The following is an 18087-nucleotide window of genomic DNA, read 5'->3' as shown; positions in this document are numbered from 1 at the left end:
TGAAAACATGGTGTGATTGAATGGAACAACTGGAGGGGCTTTAGGATGATGTGGGTCCAGGGAGACCACAGAAGTTCATAGATCTAGGCTCTATTCAGCTACTCTGTTACTATCTCATCCTCCCAAATGAGGAAAGATACAGAGAGTGAGAGAAAGGGGAGAGGCAGAAGAGGAGAAAGGGAGGAAAAGGGAAAATAGAGGAGAGAGCTTTTACTCAAACCTAAAAATAAGGGGAGTCAGGTTGAGTCAACCTTCCTAAGAAAAGTAACTTGATTCTTCTAGTGGAGAGAAATAGCAGTTGGACTTCAGGTTCCATCAAACCCTGTTTGTACTTCCGGCTGGAGTTTCTTTGTACAGAACTAACCTAAGAGCAGAGGCTTAGGAATCTGAGTCATACATCCTGATGCAGAGGACAAGTTTAAAAATGTAAGAACTGATCTGGAAGGCAGAGAAGTTCTGCCCAAGGTTGTCTTCCCTCCTTATCAGCCCTACATTAAATGCTAGACCTAGCCTAGGGCTAGACACTTAACATGTATTTGACTAACATTTATTAAATACGGGAATGAATTAATGGCCACAGGCATTACCACTTACTGAGCAACTGATGAATAGATGTATTAGAGTTACAACAATAGAGTAACAATAATTTTGGCATAATCACAATCTCCCCAAAGTACACATGAAATGGAATTTAAGGGTGTCCAAATCTCTCTCTCTCTCTCTCTCTCTCTCTCTCACACACACACACACACACACCCCAAAAGTCCTAGTTTCCTAAGCTAAACTAAGAATGAAGACTTTCTTGCTCTGACATCCATGTTTGTTCTTTCTCTAAAAGGCCAGCCCCTCCTGCTTGATGGATACTATTTACTTTCTAGGAGGGTCCCGATGACCTTTTACTCTGTTTGTTTTGTGGGCTGAAGACTCTTAACAAGAAGTAACCAGAGATAGCTCCTCTGGCATGCCTGGTATTGACTGCCTTTATCTCCTCTTTGCTGGTCAGTGAGGGAGGAACCTTGACCAGAGGCCACCCCACCAGCTAGGTAAACCCACACTCTATGTCAGCTTTTCTATTTACAAGCTGGGGGACTCGTGAAGGCTAAGCCACTCATCCATCTGATGCTCTGTTCTGAAACATAGGTAACAGTATCTACTGTTCAGGGTCATGCATCATACATGTCAAGTAACAAGTAGCAGGAGCTTATTAAATATGTCATATATGTTGATTATTTCATAATGCCCTGTAGGGAAGGGAACATCTCTTAGTCAACCTGGTGGCCTCAGGACCTAATTTCAGGACCACAATAAGATCCAGAGTTTTAAAAATATTATCATTCACATTATCAATTTGATTGAATAAACAAATATTTTATCAAGGTCTCATGTGTGGTGAGGGAAAAGGTTGTGAATGTAGAGGTTAGAGTTCTATGTTTTGGGTATCTTCCTTGGTCATACTTCATCTTGACATTTGCGTATGATCTAGACCTTACTTATTGACTAAGACTGGTTAGCCAGCCTGCCCTAGGTATATGTCTGTGCCTGCCTCCCTAGTACTAAAATTGCACACCACCATACAGTGAGTTCTTAGGAGCAAACTCAGATCCTCATGCTTGTCTAGTGAGCAGTTTACTGACTGAGCAGTTATCCTAGCCTTCCTATTAAGTTTTAAGCCTTGTAGCCACTAAAAATGTACTGTACCTGCCAAAATTCAATCACCTGTTAACTTGTTAACCCTAAGTTCTCCATTGATCTATGTTTGATATTATGTCAATTAGTTTCATATTAGTTTTCAAATACAGACATGTGACTTCTTCAATTTTTGATTTCAAGATCATTTGTATTATTCTAGGTATCATGGGTTCCCATACGATTTCTAGAATAAGCTTGTCAGTTCTAAAAATCCAGTAATATTTTTCATTAAAAATTTTTCTTTGTCAGGGTGTCTGTTCACTGCACTAAAACTTTAAGACACCATCCAAGGGTAATTAGTCATTTCCACCAGCATCTCAGTATAAATGAGTGTCCATTGTTTTCTAAGACTGAGTTTTATGCAGAGGAAGAAGAGCTTTAGGTGGGGCTAAATGGATACAGTAAAGCTGTGGTGGATGAAGTTGAAGCACCCGAAAATGGGTCAAGACAAATTATTTCCATTGTACTGTTTGGGTCTAGAAATGCCAGCCTTTAACTGAGTGTTACCAAATCCACTAGGAAGAAGTCTTCAGGAAGCCATCCAAGACCTGTCTACTTGGGAACTATAGATGCAATTTGATTTTATCAATGCCAAGTATCTACTCATAGTGAGGAATGGTCTAACTTGGCAGAAGGAATAATCTGTCCAGAGCACAGAAAGTCAGGCAGCCCGGACTGACCTCTCAATGCAGCTGCTTCCCAGCAGGCTCCTTCATACTCAGGGCAAGCTGACTGATGGGCATTCTCTACAGACAGAGCCTTCTACAGAAGGACCTTCTTCTACTTGGTTTTAGGCACTACTATTGCCATCTTGAAATCCCTCATAATTCCTTAACAATGGCTTTACATTTTCACCGGTGCACCCCTGCCTTACAAATTCTGCAGTCAGCTTTCACCATGCATAATTTACAAACTCTCCCCATCTCTGTAACCTTATTTGGAAAGCTGGAGTAACAATTCCTGCTGGTGAGAGGGGGTTAAATAAGACAAATAGCTAAAGCCACATCCCATCTTACTTTGAGAATCCTTTTACTTAGAAAAATGCCCTTGATCCTCCCCAGGGCAATGCGAGGTCAGCTTGGCTACTCATGCTATGCCCATTTGATGGTGAGAGACTTGGAACTCATGAGTCACTTATGTGGCAAATACAAAGGCAAAATGGAGCTTGAACCCATTACTACTTCCTCATGTGGACCATTCCATGACCCAGCAGGTGTCTACCACACCCCTATTTGCCAATAATGTTGGGACTTGGGGTAATTCCCCTTAGGCCCTCACCAGCATTCAGGAGAAGTGGGGAGACAGGCAGATTACTGCTCCCTAACCTGTAGACAACCATACTCTCAGACAAGGAGATTCCCATCATGTGAGGACCTTTGGCCTGGGTAGTGGGCCATGCCTTATCTTCACATCTCACCTTGTGCTCCCTTGTTGGTGAGGACCAATCCCTTCTCTGCTTTATCTTTTTTCTTCTTTTTCAGCTTCAGGCCAAACATTCCCTTTCTGAAAAGAAAACTCTCATCAGTACAGTCATGGAAATGAGTCATTGACCCTGATAAGAAAATGTTGCCCTTGCTAGCAAACACACAGAGCTGGTGAGTCCTAATGGCTGGCCAGCCACCTCATATACACAGGGTGGAAGTCAAACGACACATGTTAGGAGAACCTCTGCAGTCCCCTTTGTTATATCCCTTTTCCACAAACTATCTCACATAAGAGGGGCAGGCTGGGGTTCTAGTTGTGCTAGTCCAGCACCTCTCATGTCTCCTGGCTTGCCTGTGCCAGGTGCTGGGATCAACTCTTTAAGGGAATCCCATCATTTGCTAATGACAGCAATTCTCTCCTACTCAACATACAGAGAAGCCAGAGAGACTTCTCAGGCCACACAGCTCCTAAAAATCTGCTTAGTTTACAGTCAGTCTACTATGAGCACAGAAGAACATAAATCTCCCATCTGTTTGTTTACAGTCCACTATAACCATGGGGGAACCTGAATCTTCCAGTCCTTTTTGCAGAGCCACCACTTCACCAGAGCCAGACTCTCTCTGGTTCTGAGGTTAAAAGGCTCAGCTGAAGCCATACTACAAGCATCTCATTCAACTGGGCATATTATACATAGTATATGCCCAAATTGTGAGCACAGTGGATACTTCAGTTGCAACACTTCAAGTGTGCTGTTTTGGGATACAGAGTGTTCACTGAGCAGGGTAGCACCCCCACTGCTTTCTCCTCCAAATGCACACTGCCTAGATCCTGGGCCTAAGCTTCTGAATGTGGAACTGAAGAGGTGGTGGAGTTCTATGGGCAATACTATCTCTTACCCCAGCAATGTCTTCACAACCCAGAACAGGTCCCTGAGCTCTCCTAACTACAAGGTCCCCATAGGGATAACAATGTAACAATAAGTGGAAAGAAATGATCACAGTATATGGAATATAAGTTGCTCAATAAATCTTTACTGTTCTTGTTGTTGTTATTGTTATTGTTGTTATGCTGTGAGTTCCTGATCATCCTGGGACTCTGTCTCAGTCTTATCTAAGGAATAAAATTAAAGCCAACAATCAGAAGAAACAAATATCCATTTTATTAATTTACTCATTTATTTCTTAAGCTTTTGTCATTCTTTGACCTAGATTAGGGCACCAGCTCACCAATCCAGAGCAATGGAGTAGACTTAATTAGTAGGGGAGGGAAGCCCTGTCCCTGCAGGTTTGCAAATCAAGGACACTGCTAAAGGTCACACACTGAGGACAAGCATCACAATGAAACTCTGACCTAGGGGAACTAGGTGTTGTGGACAATGAGCTGCACCAGACCTGAAATACAGAGAATGGACTATGTTAGCACCCAGACACAGACACAGACTGGACTTCTCTCTCCTTGGGAAAATCACATGGCCTCTCTGAGCCCTAGCTTCTTCATTTCATGTGATGGAGATACCAGGGTATCTGCTTCAAGGACCACATGGGAATGAAATGCAGTAAAATAAACAGAGAGCTTAGTCAGTGCCTGGTATACGGGTGGTGGCAAATGAGTATTCTCTGAGGGGGAATAAAATCTCCCAGAAACTTCCAGAGAACAAATACCAGGAGCTTCCCCTTTCTGAACTGTCTAAGAGAGTATGCCTAGTGTTATTTGTTGCTGGTGTCTTTTAAAGGGTGTCTGCCAAGTGGGAAAAAGGGCACATCTGGTCATTTCCAAACCCTGAAAACCATACATATACTTCTCAAGAGCTCATTGGCATGAGTATTCATGGAAACAGAACCTCATCAGGGACTTGGCCTATATCTGCTAGCTGCTATTTCCATCTGTAAAGGAGACGTTGTTCCTAGTCAATAATAATGGTACCAGAAAGAGACCCAACATACACAACATGAATAGTCTGACATTCTGGCATCTCCCAGAGAAACCCTTGACTAGATCACTGGGGCATAGCTGAGAATGCTCCCAAGGTAGAGGGAGACAGGAATTCCCATTCTTTGACACAGGTACTTTCCCCCCATTTGAAACAAAGAGAGCTTGACATTGCTGTCCACTGGAGTCTCCTAAGGGTTTGGATCTTTAGAAAAACAAAAATGGACTCTTGAAGTCATTTCAGAAAGTTTTACTTACTTGAGGGCAGGGCTAGAGTTCAAAATACTTTATCTAGAATTCAAATCTCTGCAGAATAACAAAAGAAATCTTTCAGGAATGCCCACAGGCATTTCTATCAGTTTTCCCCTCACTGACTCAATAACATCTGTGAACACAGAGTGTCTACCGGAGACTGAGTGAGCTGTCAAAAGTATTCCTAGAAGATGCAGCTTGGGAAAACTGTGTGACTGGATACTTAGGTGAGCTTTTATTCCCCCATGCAACACAGAGACAATTATTACTCAATTCAAAGAGACATTAAAATAGGAGATATGTTTATAAAGTATCAATGATAATAGGAATCTTAATAATCTTATAATGATCCATGACACAGAGATCACATTTTCTATCTGATCTCTTAGGGTCACCACAATATACCATGGAGTAAATACCATCCTTATCATTTTTTATTAAGTAAAGTTGGGGCTTCTAGCCAGTACATGGGACCAACTAGTGAATCAGGAAGATTTGTATGGTAAGTCACCAATATATCTTTCATCACTCGTGCCCTCTCCTGTGTGCTGATTACTTTAACATGAAACTCCAAAAACAAAAACAAAACAAGGCTTTCCAGCTCAGATCTATGGTATCTCCTCCCAGGCAACCCAGGAGAAGTTAGAAAAACACAGACACAACCAAACCTATCTGATTTCCTCAGGGTGAAAGCTACCATGTCTTGGGATTCCAGGCACAGTTAGTGTGGCATTGAAGAGGAGGGGCTGGACTGGCATTAAGCTTTTAAAGCCACTTTCTAATTGTCTAATTGATGGTGGGCATAGAACCCTTCCAAACAAATACACACTTGTGTGTGTGTGTGTTTGTGTATGTGTGTGTTGGCCAGGGGCTAACCTTGAGTATTCTTCTTCAAGAGCTAGTCAATATTATTCACATTGGTTTTTGAGGCAGGTTCTTTCACTGGGTGCTGGGGCTCTGTGATTAGAATAGGCTAGCTGGCCAATGAACCCCAGAGATCTATCTGTCTCTACCTTCTTAGCCCTAGGATTTATAAACACACATCACCACACCCTTTTTTTTTTAACTTAGGTGCTAGGATCCAAACTTGTCATCATGCTGGCATATTAGGGGCTTTATTGACTCAGTTTTCTTTTTCTTTAAGGGAAATTTAAAAGGAAGCTCTCAGCCAAAAGGAGGAATGATACACACTGCGTTCAGAACACCTTGTGGACTCACCTGTTTAGGGTGCATTTTTAGCTCAGTGTCCTGCCCCTTTTCATTCACTCCACCTCTATAACTGCCACAGCATTGACTTTTCTTGCTTCTTTCTTAGTCATTGGGCTCAGTCTAACCATGGAAGAACACAAGCTCAGGTTTAAGAGAAAAATAGCAAGTCTGCTATGGGGTTGAAAAAGGTCCCTGGCAGGCCAGCTAATGGCCTGAATGGATTGAATACCAACTCTGGATGTGCTCTTAACAGAGCCCCAATGGCCCTTGTTTTATACATTTCAGCCCCAATGCCCATCGTGATGAGACACCAGTGTTACAACTTGACCCACAGACATTAAGAAAATGGATATTTTGAACTACAAGAAGTCAGCAGAGTTTAGTACATATACCTCTGAGGACTCTAATTAGGGCCCCCTTTCCCTGTTAGTTTTCAGAACCCAAGACAGTTTGGGACTTCTCTGGAGCTGCAGTGTCAAGAACTAGGCCAGGTGAAACCACCCTCCCATTCGTTAGAAGTATTTACCAAATATTTAAGAGCAAAGTGGCAGGAGGGTGTAACTGAAGGAGAGCCCCAGGAAAAGAAGGGGTTCTTTCTTGTATGCTTCTTACTCACCCCACTGCACAATGGCAATGATTCAACACATACTGTCTTCCTAGGGCTTAGAGCTCCTTTCAGCTCCTGGGCTAGGTGCCTCCTTCTCCCAGGCTTCTCTGCCAATGACCATCCTCAATCCCCCAAAGGCATCAAAATGTCACACATGACTGAGTTGGCTAGAATGCAAGGAAACTAGAGAAACAGATTCTAACTGGGTAGTTAGGACTTTGTTCTTTCCATCCCAACACCTTCTATTGCCTGGGACTCTGAGAAATGTTGCCTGCCTTATTTGCAAGCCAACTTATCAGAGAGGTTGTTTCTACTCTCCTGAATACCAAGGAAGCAGTCATCTTTCAGCCAAACTACACTACAGGTAGTTTCTCAACACTAGGAACAAGCAGCATCCTCCATTTGTCCCCGAACAAACATCTTCAGATTTCTAATCACTTCAGCCTTTTCTGCTTTACAGTCTAAGCCTTCTGTTGCCAGCCTCCTCTTTAGTTACCTTTCTATAAAATGAAAAGCTTGGTAGTTGGTTCACATTCCTTTCTGTGATTCATCCCTTTGAAAGTGGGGAATGTCTGTCTGTCTATGAAACTTCTGCATTTATTCTGATCCTAACACTAGGGTGGAAGGGAACCACTGAAGCAGCTAGACCTTCCCTTTCCTATGGCTAGACAGGTGAGTCCATCTGGTTCAGAAGAAAGCATTTAGAAGCCAATCTGGACTCAGTCCAATTTTTTTGTATGTATATAAAGTTTATTAGTACTGATAAAAATAATGACATTCTTGAACAGATGACAAAATTCCTTCTTGAGAATTCCCAAGTGAGATTCCCAGAACTGCAAGAGCAGAACAAAGTTTACACTCAGAAATCTCTTACTGGATTGATGATGAAATTTACAGTAGCTGGCTCACGGGGGTGGACAAGGCAACATGATGCCAGAATCTGGACCAGACACAAACTCTCTCAGTTCTATATATACGCTCTCTATTCTCTACAGCACAGCCCGTTGCTCTATGTTGACAATATGTGCCTTTGGACAGTCAAAGGAACCAAATTCTGGAGTAAGTAGACCAGCTACAGATACTGATCTAACAATGGATAAGATTATTTTAAACAATGACCACATAAGAATCCAATTGAGTATGGAGAGTGGAGGAGAAATAGAAAATAACTGTAGACAACAGTTAACAGAAGCACTAGAGGAAATAGTCTCCTCTTTTGTACTGTTAATTTATTACTGTTATTTCATTACGTCCATATATTATATAAAACTTAACAGAAAAAAAATCAATAAATTTGTAAGATAAATTGAAAATGTTTGGATGAAAAAAAAACATTGGAGATTTGCCTTCATGTCTACAGATCTCTCAATATGCAGTTGGTCTTGCATCTTAAGTATCAAGGAAAGGTATCTAGCCTGAAACCAAAGTTGGCATGCTGCAAGGTTAAGCTGCAGTCAGTATAGTGATGGGTCAGAAAACAAGAGATTCTTTAAACCTTATTTAAAATGTTGGCTATAATAAATGCTGATATGTCAAAACGCACGTTTTCATCAGAACAGCAAGAGGAAAACCTGAGTGAATGAATGTAACTTACCTCCAAGTTCTCTGAAGAAGGTAAGCAAATAAATACTGTCTTACCACTGTCCCTGAAGCATTGTTCTAAGCATGCCGGAGGGCGTTAGGAGCAGCTACAACCAATTACATCTACTCAGAGGTAAGTTCGGCCAAGAACAGGAAAGTGCCTGAAAAAGTTCTCCTGCGGCCAGTACCATTTCAGAGATGCTAGGAGATAATATGGCCTACATCTTCTTTTCATTCAAAAGGATATTCCCAAGTTCAACCTTGCTGAAAGAGGCACCCCTGCACCTGCCACCAAGAACTAGGAAACAGGATAAGCCGAGTATAAAGTGATATAAGCACATGCTAGCTATTCCAGTTTGAACTCTACCAACCACAATGTGAGGGGAAATAAAACACTGAAGATGGCATTGTTCTTCAAGGTGAGGAACAAAAAGAGGAATTAGGCACTCTTTCTATATGGAGAACTTCTGTCTCAAGCTAAGCAGAAGAGAAGAGTAATATCAAAGGCTGACCAGTCCATTTAAAGACCAATATTCGGGGAGGCAGGACACCAGGAAGAAAGCTAAAAGAGGGACATTTTATGGGTCTAAGGTAGCCACACCAAGGTGTCCGACTTGTGATTCCAGCAGCAATCTAGTGGCAAAATATTTCAGGACATTTTCAACCCAGAGAAGTGTATAAAAATATTGAAGTTAACCAAGTAACATCAAACTTCTAATGGAAGGAATCTCCTCGGCTCTGAAATCAGAGACCTCACTTTTCATCAATTATGTGCAGTGTTTGTTAGAAAAGAAAAGTAACAAATGTAAAGATTTGCTTTATTTCTATTGGGGAAGGAGTAGGATAGATATAACTGTTATCCAATCTTTGTCTACTGTGTACACACATACCCACACACATACATATACATACATACCAAAAGTTCCCGCCACAAAACAAAAACCACCCTCAAACTGTACCAATACTTCATATTTTGACCAAAAGAATAGATCCTGGGAAGAAGTGCAAAATGCAAAATCAAATGATCAAGAAATGCTGAGCAAACAGCATCATTAATATACAAAATATTTATATTACTGAACTAATAACAGGTGATGTTCTCCAGGTCTGTAAAACTTTGGAACAACAGAGCTGATTGTTAAATCTAGTCCATGCCAGCTTCCAAAACCCAGAGGATTTTAGTTAGCTTCATTCTTCGATGCTTCATCAAAATTTTCTACAAGATCTGGAACATCATCATCCTCTTCATCAATGTCTTCTGGTTTGGGTGCTTTACTATCCAATACTTGTCGTGGGAACTGTTCGGCTAACTTTCTAAGGCTCGTTAAGCTGTCAGCACCAAGCTGACTTAATATTCCAGGAAGCATTTCTGTGATTGGTTTGGCTTCTGCGTGACCAGTAATTGCAAAGATGTTAGCGGAGAGGGAAGCTTGGACTTTGGGATTGTTGAAATGAATAGCTGTTCCATCGTCTTTAATCATGTTCACCTCTTCAATACCAGCTGTATTGTTCACAGCCAGTTTCTTTAGTGAACTGAAGCTTTTTGTCATCAGCAGTAGCTGTCTTATGTACCACCTTCTTCTTCCTTCGAGTTGTCCCCTTGCCCCCTATCCGGACCTGAGCTTGAAGTTTGGCTAACTTTTCTTGATTCATGCTGTTGGTAAATCTGCAGTGGGGAGGGTCCTCCAACACCAGCACGCGGCAAGAGCAAGATCCAAAGTTTTTTTTTTTAAAAGATGATTTCCTTCCAATCCAGCTAACCAGCACCACACACTGTATTTTGATACTTATTTGATGCCCCAGTCTAGTTCTCAATGGGCTTTGACCTGTGAGGGGATAAATGGGGTATGGCTACAAATTCTAGAACACTGATTGTGCCAACTTATAACAGATTTTTCAACAAGTGACAGTCATGAAGCTTTATCCTGCATAAAGAGGATCTTATGACTTAAAGGTGAAATGTTCTCCATGGAGTCAAATGTTCAAACGTCCAAGTTTTAGCTAATGACACTTCCTTGAAAAGTCAATTTAGGAAGTGAAGTCTAGCTGATGAAAGCAGATCACTGGTTGGGTGCAGATTAAGAGCACTCAGAGCCACCAGAGAAGACAAAACCTCACCTGAAGGTTGTCTCCATTCAACTGGCCTGTGAGCATATCTAGGTGACATTTCCTTTGCTGATGATTGATATAGGAGGTCCAGCTACTGTAGAGACATGATCCCTGGATAGTTTTGGGTTAGATCTGTGCTCTGCTGACTGTAAAGAGCAAGGAAGCTACTTTTGCAGTGGAATTGATGGCAGCAGACTCAGAGTTGAAAAAGAAGAACATAGAAGACTCCTGTGTCAAGCAATCCCCCCAAAAGTTACAGCTTAGACAGAAAGCTATCAAAGAGAACTCTTAAAACTTGTGATAAGGATGCTGAAGTATAACTCTCCACAATTGGCTTCTGGGAGGAGTCCAAGTGCGGAAGGACTCAGTTTTTTTTTAAGAAACTGGCCAATGGAAATTTGACCATGCTCCCATGAGTACATGGACAACATAAATTAGACTTGTGCCTTCCTGTTATCCTTCTCCTCCCTCTTCCTCTTCCTTTTCCTTTCTCTTCCCTCCTTCTTTTAGGGAGAATATCACAAAGGTAGAAGGGGCAGTCCTGGGAGGACTGGGAAGTGAGTGTTATCTGGATACATGATATGAAATTCCCAAAGGATCAATAAAACAATATTATTTTGGGGGGAAAAAGCAGCTGAGCAAGCTGTGAAAAACAAGCAAGCCAGCAGCTTTCCTCTATGGTTCCTTCATCGTTTCCCTCAGGGATGGATTGTGCTGTTTAAGTTCTTTCCTGCCCACATTACTTTTGATCATGATTCTTATATCACAGCAATAGAAACCAAACTAGAACAAGGGGGGGGGGTTTCAGGATTATAGATCTATTCTGTTTCCTATTCTCTCTCTTTCATGTCTACCCCATGATAAGACCAGTAGTCTCACATACCACAGTCAAGAGTTGGTACTGCCAACACAATGAACTGTGTGAACTGAACTATGAGTCAAAATAAGCCTTGACAGTTGCTTCCATCACATTGACAAGAAAGCTAAGTAATAAAAATGGGACCTATGGATCCCTTCAAACACTATTTGTTCTTGTGGGCAACAGATCCTGGAAAATGTGTACCTTTCTCTCTGTTGGAAGATAAGAAAAGCCTTTACGTTCGGGTATGGATTGTGACCTTCTAAGTGGGTGTTGTGGTATTCAGCCTTTCAGAATGGGTCTGACCCAATGATTATTGACTTAAAGAACTCCAGAGAAGAAGAATTCCTGTAATGTTAGTGTCCTACCACACCCATGTATTCCCCTTCTACTTCTAGGCATCTCCTAGCCTCATTCAGGACACAGACAAATTCCTACTTCATTCTCTACCATTCCTGCAATCTTGTCCACTCAGAAGCCATCTTTGAAAACTAGAAGGGCAAAGAACTTTCTTCATCCAATAAATTTTAGCTACAAACTCCCTTAAAATTAACTTCACATGAGGGGACACATTAAGCCTCTGTCCTCTGAGATCCTGAAATAAAATGGGATGATATGCTGGTCATCACCTCTTCAGTGTCTCATTCAGTTCTCTGACAAATTGAATTATTAACTGAATTTAGTAAGATATCTATAAGCAAAGACAATAAAAAATCAATATACCTCTTTGTACCAGAGACAGAAATTAAAATCATAAATAAAATACTGACTATGAGAATGAAAAATTTTAAACTTGAGAATAAATTTAGAAATATATGCGATACTGCTACACTGAAAAATATAAAATAAATGGAGAAATATTGCATGCTTTCAGATAGTAAATACAGTAATAAATTTCTTTAGCTTAATTTGAAAATTATTTGTTGTGTTTATATTGCAAAAATAATTTACTTTGTAAAAATTTGCAAGGATATACTAGTGATTGGTAGAATTGTGTGTGTGTGTGCGCTTGTGTTCGTGTGTACTTGTGTGTGTGTGTGTATGATACTTCCAAAAAACACTTATTTTTTTAACACATAATCTTCTAGAGTTAAAATCCCTAGCTCTAACCATTTGTTCTGCCACTTGATAGTCTGAAAAAATCTTCCATATATTTGTGCCTTAGTTTCTTCATTTATAAAATAGATGATAAAATATGCCCCTCCTGTTGGGCTGTTGAGAAGACCCAAGAGACTATACATGCAGGGTACTGTTTGCAAACATTAACATGCTATTTCCCACAGATGTTAATTGAATTAGAAATGGGATCAATGTTCTGAGCTTCCTTACAGGCTCTCTGCTGTCAGTGAACCCGACCCTCAGATCCTGTCTTTCATTCCCGGAGGACAGCTTCTCCTAAACTCGGCCATGATCATTCCTTACTCTGGGACTCCTGTTAAGGTAACTTTGCCTATCAAGATTCAAATCATTCTTCTAGGCTTAAGTCACCACTTCCTTTGATGTCACATGTTCTTCGTTTTGCAGGAGGAGTAGGTAACTCATTCCCCCGGCCTCTATCAGCACTTTTCTTTCTTTTCTTCCTTACAGCATTACATTGACATAACAGTTTTTGAAAAGACATCACTTGCCTTTATTAGATGTTGAGCGTTTGAAGGCAGCAGCTGTGCCTGATTTTGTCTGAGCCCTAGATATCAATCTTAGAGTGTTGGATTAGGGACAGATGAATGATTTGATAGAACATACAGCTATATGAGTCAGAAAGAGTTAAAGTCAGTTGGAGACTGGAAGCAGAATAAAACAACCTAAAATGTCAGTGGCTGTGGAGACTTGGCCTGGTGCTCACCCTGGAATTGTGGAGAGTAAGTAAATTACCTACTTTGGGGCCTGGGAAGCCATTAGTTCTCTGTTAAGTGGGACATCAGCTTTGGCTGTCATTGAGCCCCCATTTATTTCTTACAATAAGCCCCTCTACTAATGCATCTTTTCCCCCTTTTCTTCATAGTGGTTAAATATCTACTGTTGGCTGGTAATTTTTCTCCCATGTGGCCATTTAGTAAGAGTATATGAGGTTGTTGTTTGTTTTGAGTACTTTGCCACTCACAGGTTTACAGAGATAAATGCAGCACAGTTCCTTAGATAGGGGGTAGTCACGATGTGGGTGGAGACAAAGACAGCCACTGTAAGGGCAATATAGGAAGTGCCTTCTTGAATGTAGACTAAACAAACTCTTTCCAAGAATGAAGAATGACCCGCGTGGACCTGGAAGCATCAAGGAAGGCATGAAAGGGAGGTGCTTTTCTCACTGTACTCTATTGGGTCTTAGAAGAGAAAAAAGATATGGAGGGAGGAACATGACTGGAAAGAATGGACATGAATTGAAGTCCTACAATGTGTCAAACGCCTTTACGCACATTATTCATATGAAAGGAGACCATAGCACCCTCAGTTCAAAACACAGATATTAATTTAAAGAGGCTCAGCCACTTGACCAAAGCCATGGTTGCAGAAAGTTTTAGAACCCAAAGGTGCCATCAGGTTCTTCCTCTGAGTCCTTTAGGAGGCTGGAGTGGACAGAGAGGTCTTTCTTAACTAGCTGTGAGTCTAGCTGTTTCTTTTTTTTCTTTTTTCTTTTCTTTTGCTCTGATTGGTATTTTATTTCTCCTTTACAAGTTCCACATAACAGACAAAGGCTTTTTGAAAACATTGTTATCTTTGCTGTAAACAATCATATAATCATTTTAAACAACACAAATGTGTACATACATGCCTGAGGTTTCTGCAGCCTACAAACAACCTCTTTGGGTTTAAAAAGGAAAAAAGCAATATATTGACAATTCAACTGTAACTCTTAGAAAAACATTGGTTTTCTTACCAAACATGAGTGTCCTGTACAGGGACCTATCAACCAAGACAGCAATGAGTTCGAGCCGAGGGGAGCCAGGAGCAGCTCCCACACCAGCTCAGAAGACCCTCCCCGACCCAGCACCTCTTCAAAGTGCTCCTCATCCTCACCATAGGAAGACTGCAGCAGTGCTCCTCATCCTCACCATAGGAAGACTGCAGCAGTGCTCCTCATCCTCACCATAGGAAGACTGCCGCAGTGCTCCTCATCCTCACCATAGGAAGACTGCAGCAGTGCTCCTCATCCTCACCATAGGAAGACTGCAGCAGTGCTCCTCATCCTCACCATAGGAAGACTGCAGCAGTGCTCCTCATCTCACCATAGGAAGACTGCAGCAGTGCTCCTCATCTCACCATAGGAAGACTGCAGCAGTGCTCCTCATCTCACCATAGGAAGACTGCAGCAGTGCTCCTCATCCTCACCATAGGAAGACTGCAGCAGTGCTCCTCATCCTCACCATAGGAAGACTGCAGCAGTGCTCCTCATCCCCACCATAGGAAGACTGCAGCAGTGCTCCTCATCCTCACCATAGGAAGACTGCAGCAGTGCTCCTCATCCTCACCATAGGAAGACTGCAGCAGTGCTCCTCATCCTCACCATAGGAAGACTGCCGCAGTGCTCCTCATCCTCACCATAGGAAGACTGCAGCAGTGCTCCTCATCTCACCATAGGAAGACTGCAGCAGTGCTCCTCATCCTCACCATAGGAAGACTGCAGCAGTGCTCCTCATCCTCACCATAGGAAGACTGCAGCAGTGCTCCTCATCCTCACCATAGGAAGACTGCCGCAGTGCTCCTCATCCTCACCATAGGAAGACTGCAGCAGTGCTCCTCATCTCACCATAGGAAGACTGCAGCAGTGCTCCTCATCTCACCATAGGAAGACTGCAGCAGTGCTCCTCATCCTCACCATAGGAAGACTGCAGCAGTGCTCCTCATCCTCACCATAGGAAGACTGCAGCAGTGCTCCTCATCCCCACCATAGGAAGACTGCAGCAGTGCTCCTCATCCTCACCATAGGAAGACTGCAGCAGTGCTCCTCATCCTCACCATAGGAAGACTGCAGCAGTGCTCCTCATCCTCACCATAGGAAGACTACAGCGCCCCCAGAGAAGGCAGGAGCAGCAGATACACTTGCACTGTCTGAATGTCTTCCGCATTGTTTCACATCCAGCATCTCAGGACCATATCCATGCAGCATGCGCACCATTCTTTACACTGCTCCCTTCAGGAAGGGACCAGGCCTTCCTAAGTCACTTTAGGTGCCTGGGATAACAAAGTGTTTCACCAGAAGGGGTGTAAGCAATGCTATCTGATAAGAGTACGAATAAGGAAAAAGCAGTTATCTTAAAGAAAACGTGTGCTCTACTCATACTAAAATATCAGACCAATGAACAATATACCGCAAAACTGTAACACAATACGGCCAAACACAATGTTCAAATATTAAACTGTTCAAGCACGTGAAGGTCATCTTCTGAAAGACAAACTGGGTTCTTATTTTGTAGCTACCTTTGTGTAGCTTTAAAAATGCTGTCCCTCAACAAGGTCTGACACTGGTCTTGATACTTGTTAGAAGTTCGATGAGACGGTGAGAACTCAGCAGTAGCTCTTGGGATCTCCCAGCATCATCTTCAGCATTCATCCGAGGACTGGGCATTGTCTTCGTCCCTCACTTCTCGGTATCTCCCTGAAGACTCCCCTTCTGGATTGTAGCTGTGCATTTTAATATTCAGTCTCTCGGCTAGTTTCTGTGCTGCGAGCTTGGCCTGAATCTCCTCATAATTCTGCTTCTGTTCTTTCTGCAGGGCCAGCGACTCTAGTATGGAGAGCAGCCGTGCAGGCAGGTGGTGGCGTGGAAGACGTTGCGCTGCTGTGACATCATCGAGATGCTGCCTAGTCCTGCGTCGCTGCTCTTCTGAGGAAGCAGGAGACTGACCCCTCTGACAATGACTTGGTGAGTCATTTTGTTGTGTGGGTAACACATTGGTCTTAAACTTATGAGAAGGGGGCACTGGGTTCCTGGCTCGCATTTCTAGCACTTTCATGTATTGAGGCTTCTTGGAGTCTCACTCTGCAGTCCTGCAGAGCTCTCAGTGCTGGTGTTTTCTTCTGAGGGTTCACTCTGGTCTGCAATTGAGATCCTTTGCAACTTATCGATAAACAGACTGTCGACGTTGCTGGAAATCTCTTCCACGTGACTTGAGTGCTGGGGGAGATACTCATTAACTTCAGATGAGGGTGCCCGGGCTCTCCTGTGGGCAGCTGGGCTGGTGTTCACTGCAGCCAGCCTCCAAAGTCTCTCCATTGCCTCTGTGAGTGAGATGTGTAGGTCTCTGTGTTTCTGAGGTTGCTTTAGATGATTTACTGTCTACTGAGGAACATTCAGGAACTAATGAAGAAGTATCAAGCATCAGGTCAGAATTCAGGGCCTTGTCTATGTCGGTATCAACTCTCGTGGTTGCTTTTTGCTTTAGCTTACAGTCTACACTAACAGGACGAAACGTTTCACTTCTTCCTCTAACCTCTTCACATTCTGAAATGGCAGCTTTCATTTTGGCAATGGAGTCTGAGATCTTTTTACCTTTGTCGGGCAATTTGCAAATGAATTTTAAGCTGTGCAAAAGTCTCTCCTGGCGCCTCAACCTCTTCTGCAGCTCCGCCGAACTCTGCCGCCCCAAGTCCTCGGAGCTGGGGGCTCGAAGCCGCGGGGCAGTGAGCACATTGAGCACGGGCTGTGGCTGGCGAGGCGGGCAGGGTTCCCCTCCGGGCCCACGGCAGGCCCAGGCTCCGCGGCCGGCAGCGACTCTGGAGCGCGAGCGGGAGAGCCCAAGCGGTTTCTTTTAGCTTGTCTTCAGGAAGGTCTACACCACTCAGAAATGCATCTTGTACCTCTGATGCCATCCAGGCCATAAACATGAGTATAACTCAAGCCTTCCTCAACCCCCATCTCTTCACTAAGAATACAAGACTTTCCTTAAGGGACTTTCCCAGAATGAAAACCTCCCTTTCCATCTCCTATTGAAATATCAGATCTGATGAAACAACCCCTCCAGTTGTGATAGACATCAGAGTTCCAGTTTTCCTCATATATTCTCAGACTAGATACAATGTAAAAAGCCTGGAACTTCACAGTGAGCCCCTGGTAATTCATAGTGTTACATAGTATTACACAACACTCTTAAATATTCCCTTAGGGGATCCCATTAGCTACAATCTACCGTATTTCTTACATTCTCTGGGAATGATGAATTCACTGCCTTCCAACGACCTGATAAAGGTAGTCTTCAAGGTCTAAGTGATGGTGAGTACCAACTGTCAAGTTGACAGGATTCAAAGTCACCTAGGAGACAAACTCTCTGGGCATGTATGTAAAGGAGTTTCTAGATTAGGTAAATTAAGGAGAGAAGGCCTATATGAGACTTATATAAAAAGAGAAGTCACTATAACTGTAGACAGCTCCATCCCATGGACTCAGTCCCTGTGAAAGCAAGCTGAGCACCGTCTCTGTGCTTCCTGACTGTAT

General features: G+C 42.7%; 1 protein-coding gene and 2 pseudogenes across 3 annotated transcripts in view; all 3 read right to left on the bottom strand.

The window, feature by feature from the left end:
• The window catches only part of FER1L6 (fer-1 like family member 6), a gene marked incomplete at both ends in the record, with an annotated part of 122170 nt that extends 118985 nt beyond the window's left edge, over positions 1 to 3185 (bottom strand). Inside the window, one exon of the mRNA XM_080938937.1 lies at positions 3107 to 3185. Coding sequence (XP_080795063.1) covers positions 3107 to 3185 — 79 coding nt within the window. The remainder of the gene's footprint in view (positions 1 to 3106) is intronic.
• Positions 3186 to 9744: 6559 nt separating this feature from the next.
• Positions 9745 to 10400, bottom strand: LOC308438308 (transcription factor BTF3 homolog 4-like; annotated as a pseudogene). The gene has a single exon. The product of its transcript is annotated as a transcription factor BTF3 homolog 4-like (transcript).
• A 5795-nt stretch (positions 10401 to 16195) lies between these two features.
• Positions 16196 to 17286, bottom strand: LOC308438460 (DNA-directed RNA polymerase II subunit GRINL1A-like; annotated as a pseudogene). Its single transcript has one exon. The product of its transcript is annotated as a DNA-directed RNA polymerase II subunit GRINL1A-like (transcript).
• Positions 17287 to 18087: the final 801 nt, after the last annotated feature.

Source organism: Micromys minutus (assembly GCF_963924665.1).
Source record: "Micromys minutus genome assembly, chromosome: 27".
NCBI lineage: Eukaryota > Metazoa > Chordata > Mammalia > Rodentia > Muridae > Micromys > Micromys minutus.
The sequence above is the reverse complement of the archived record's forward strand: the minus strand, read 5'-3'. Positions and strand labels throughout refer to the sequence as shown.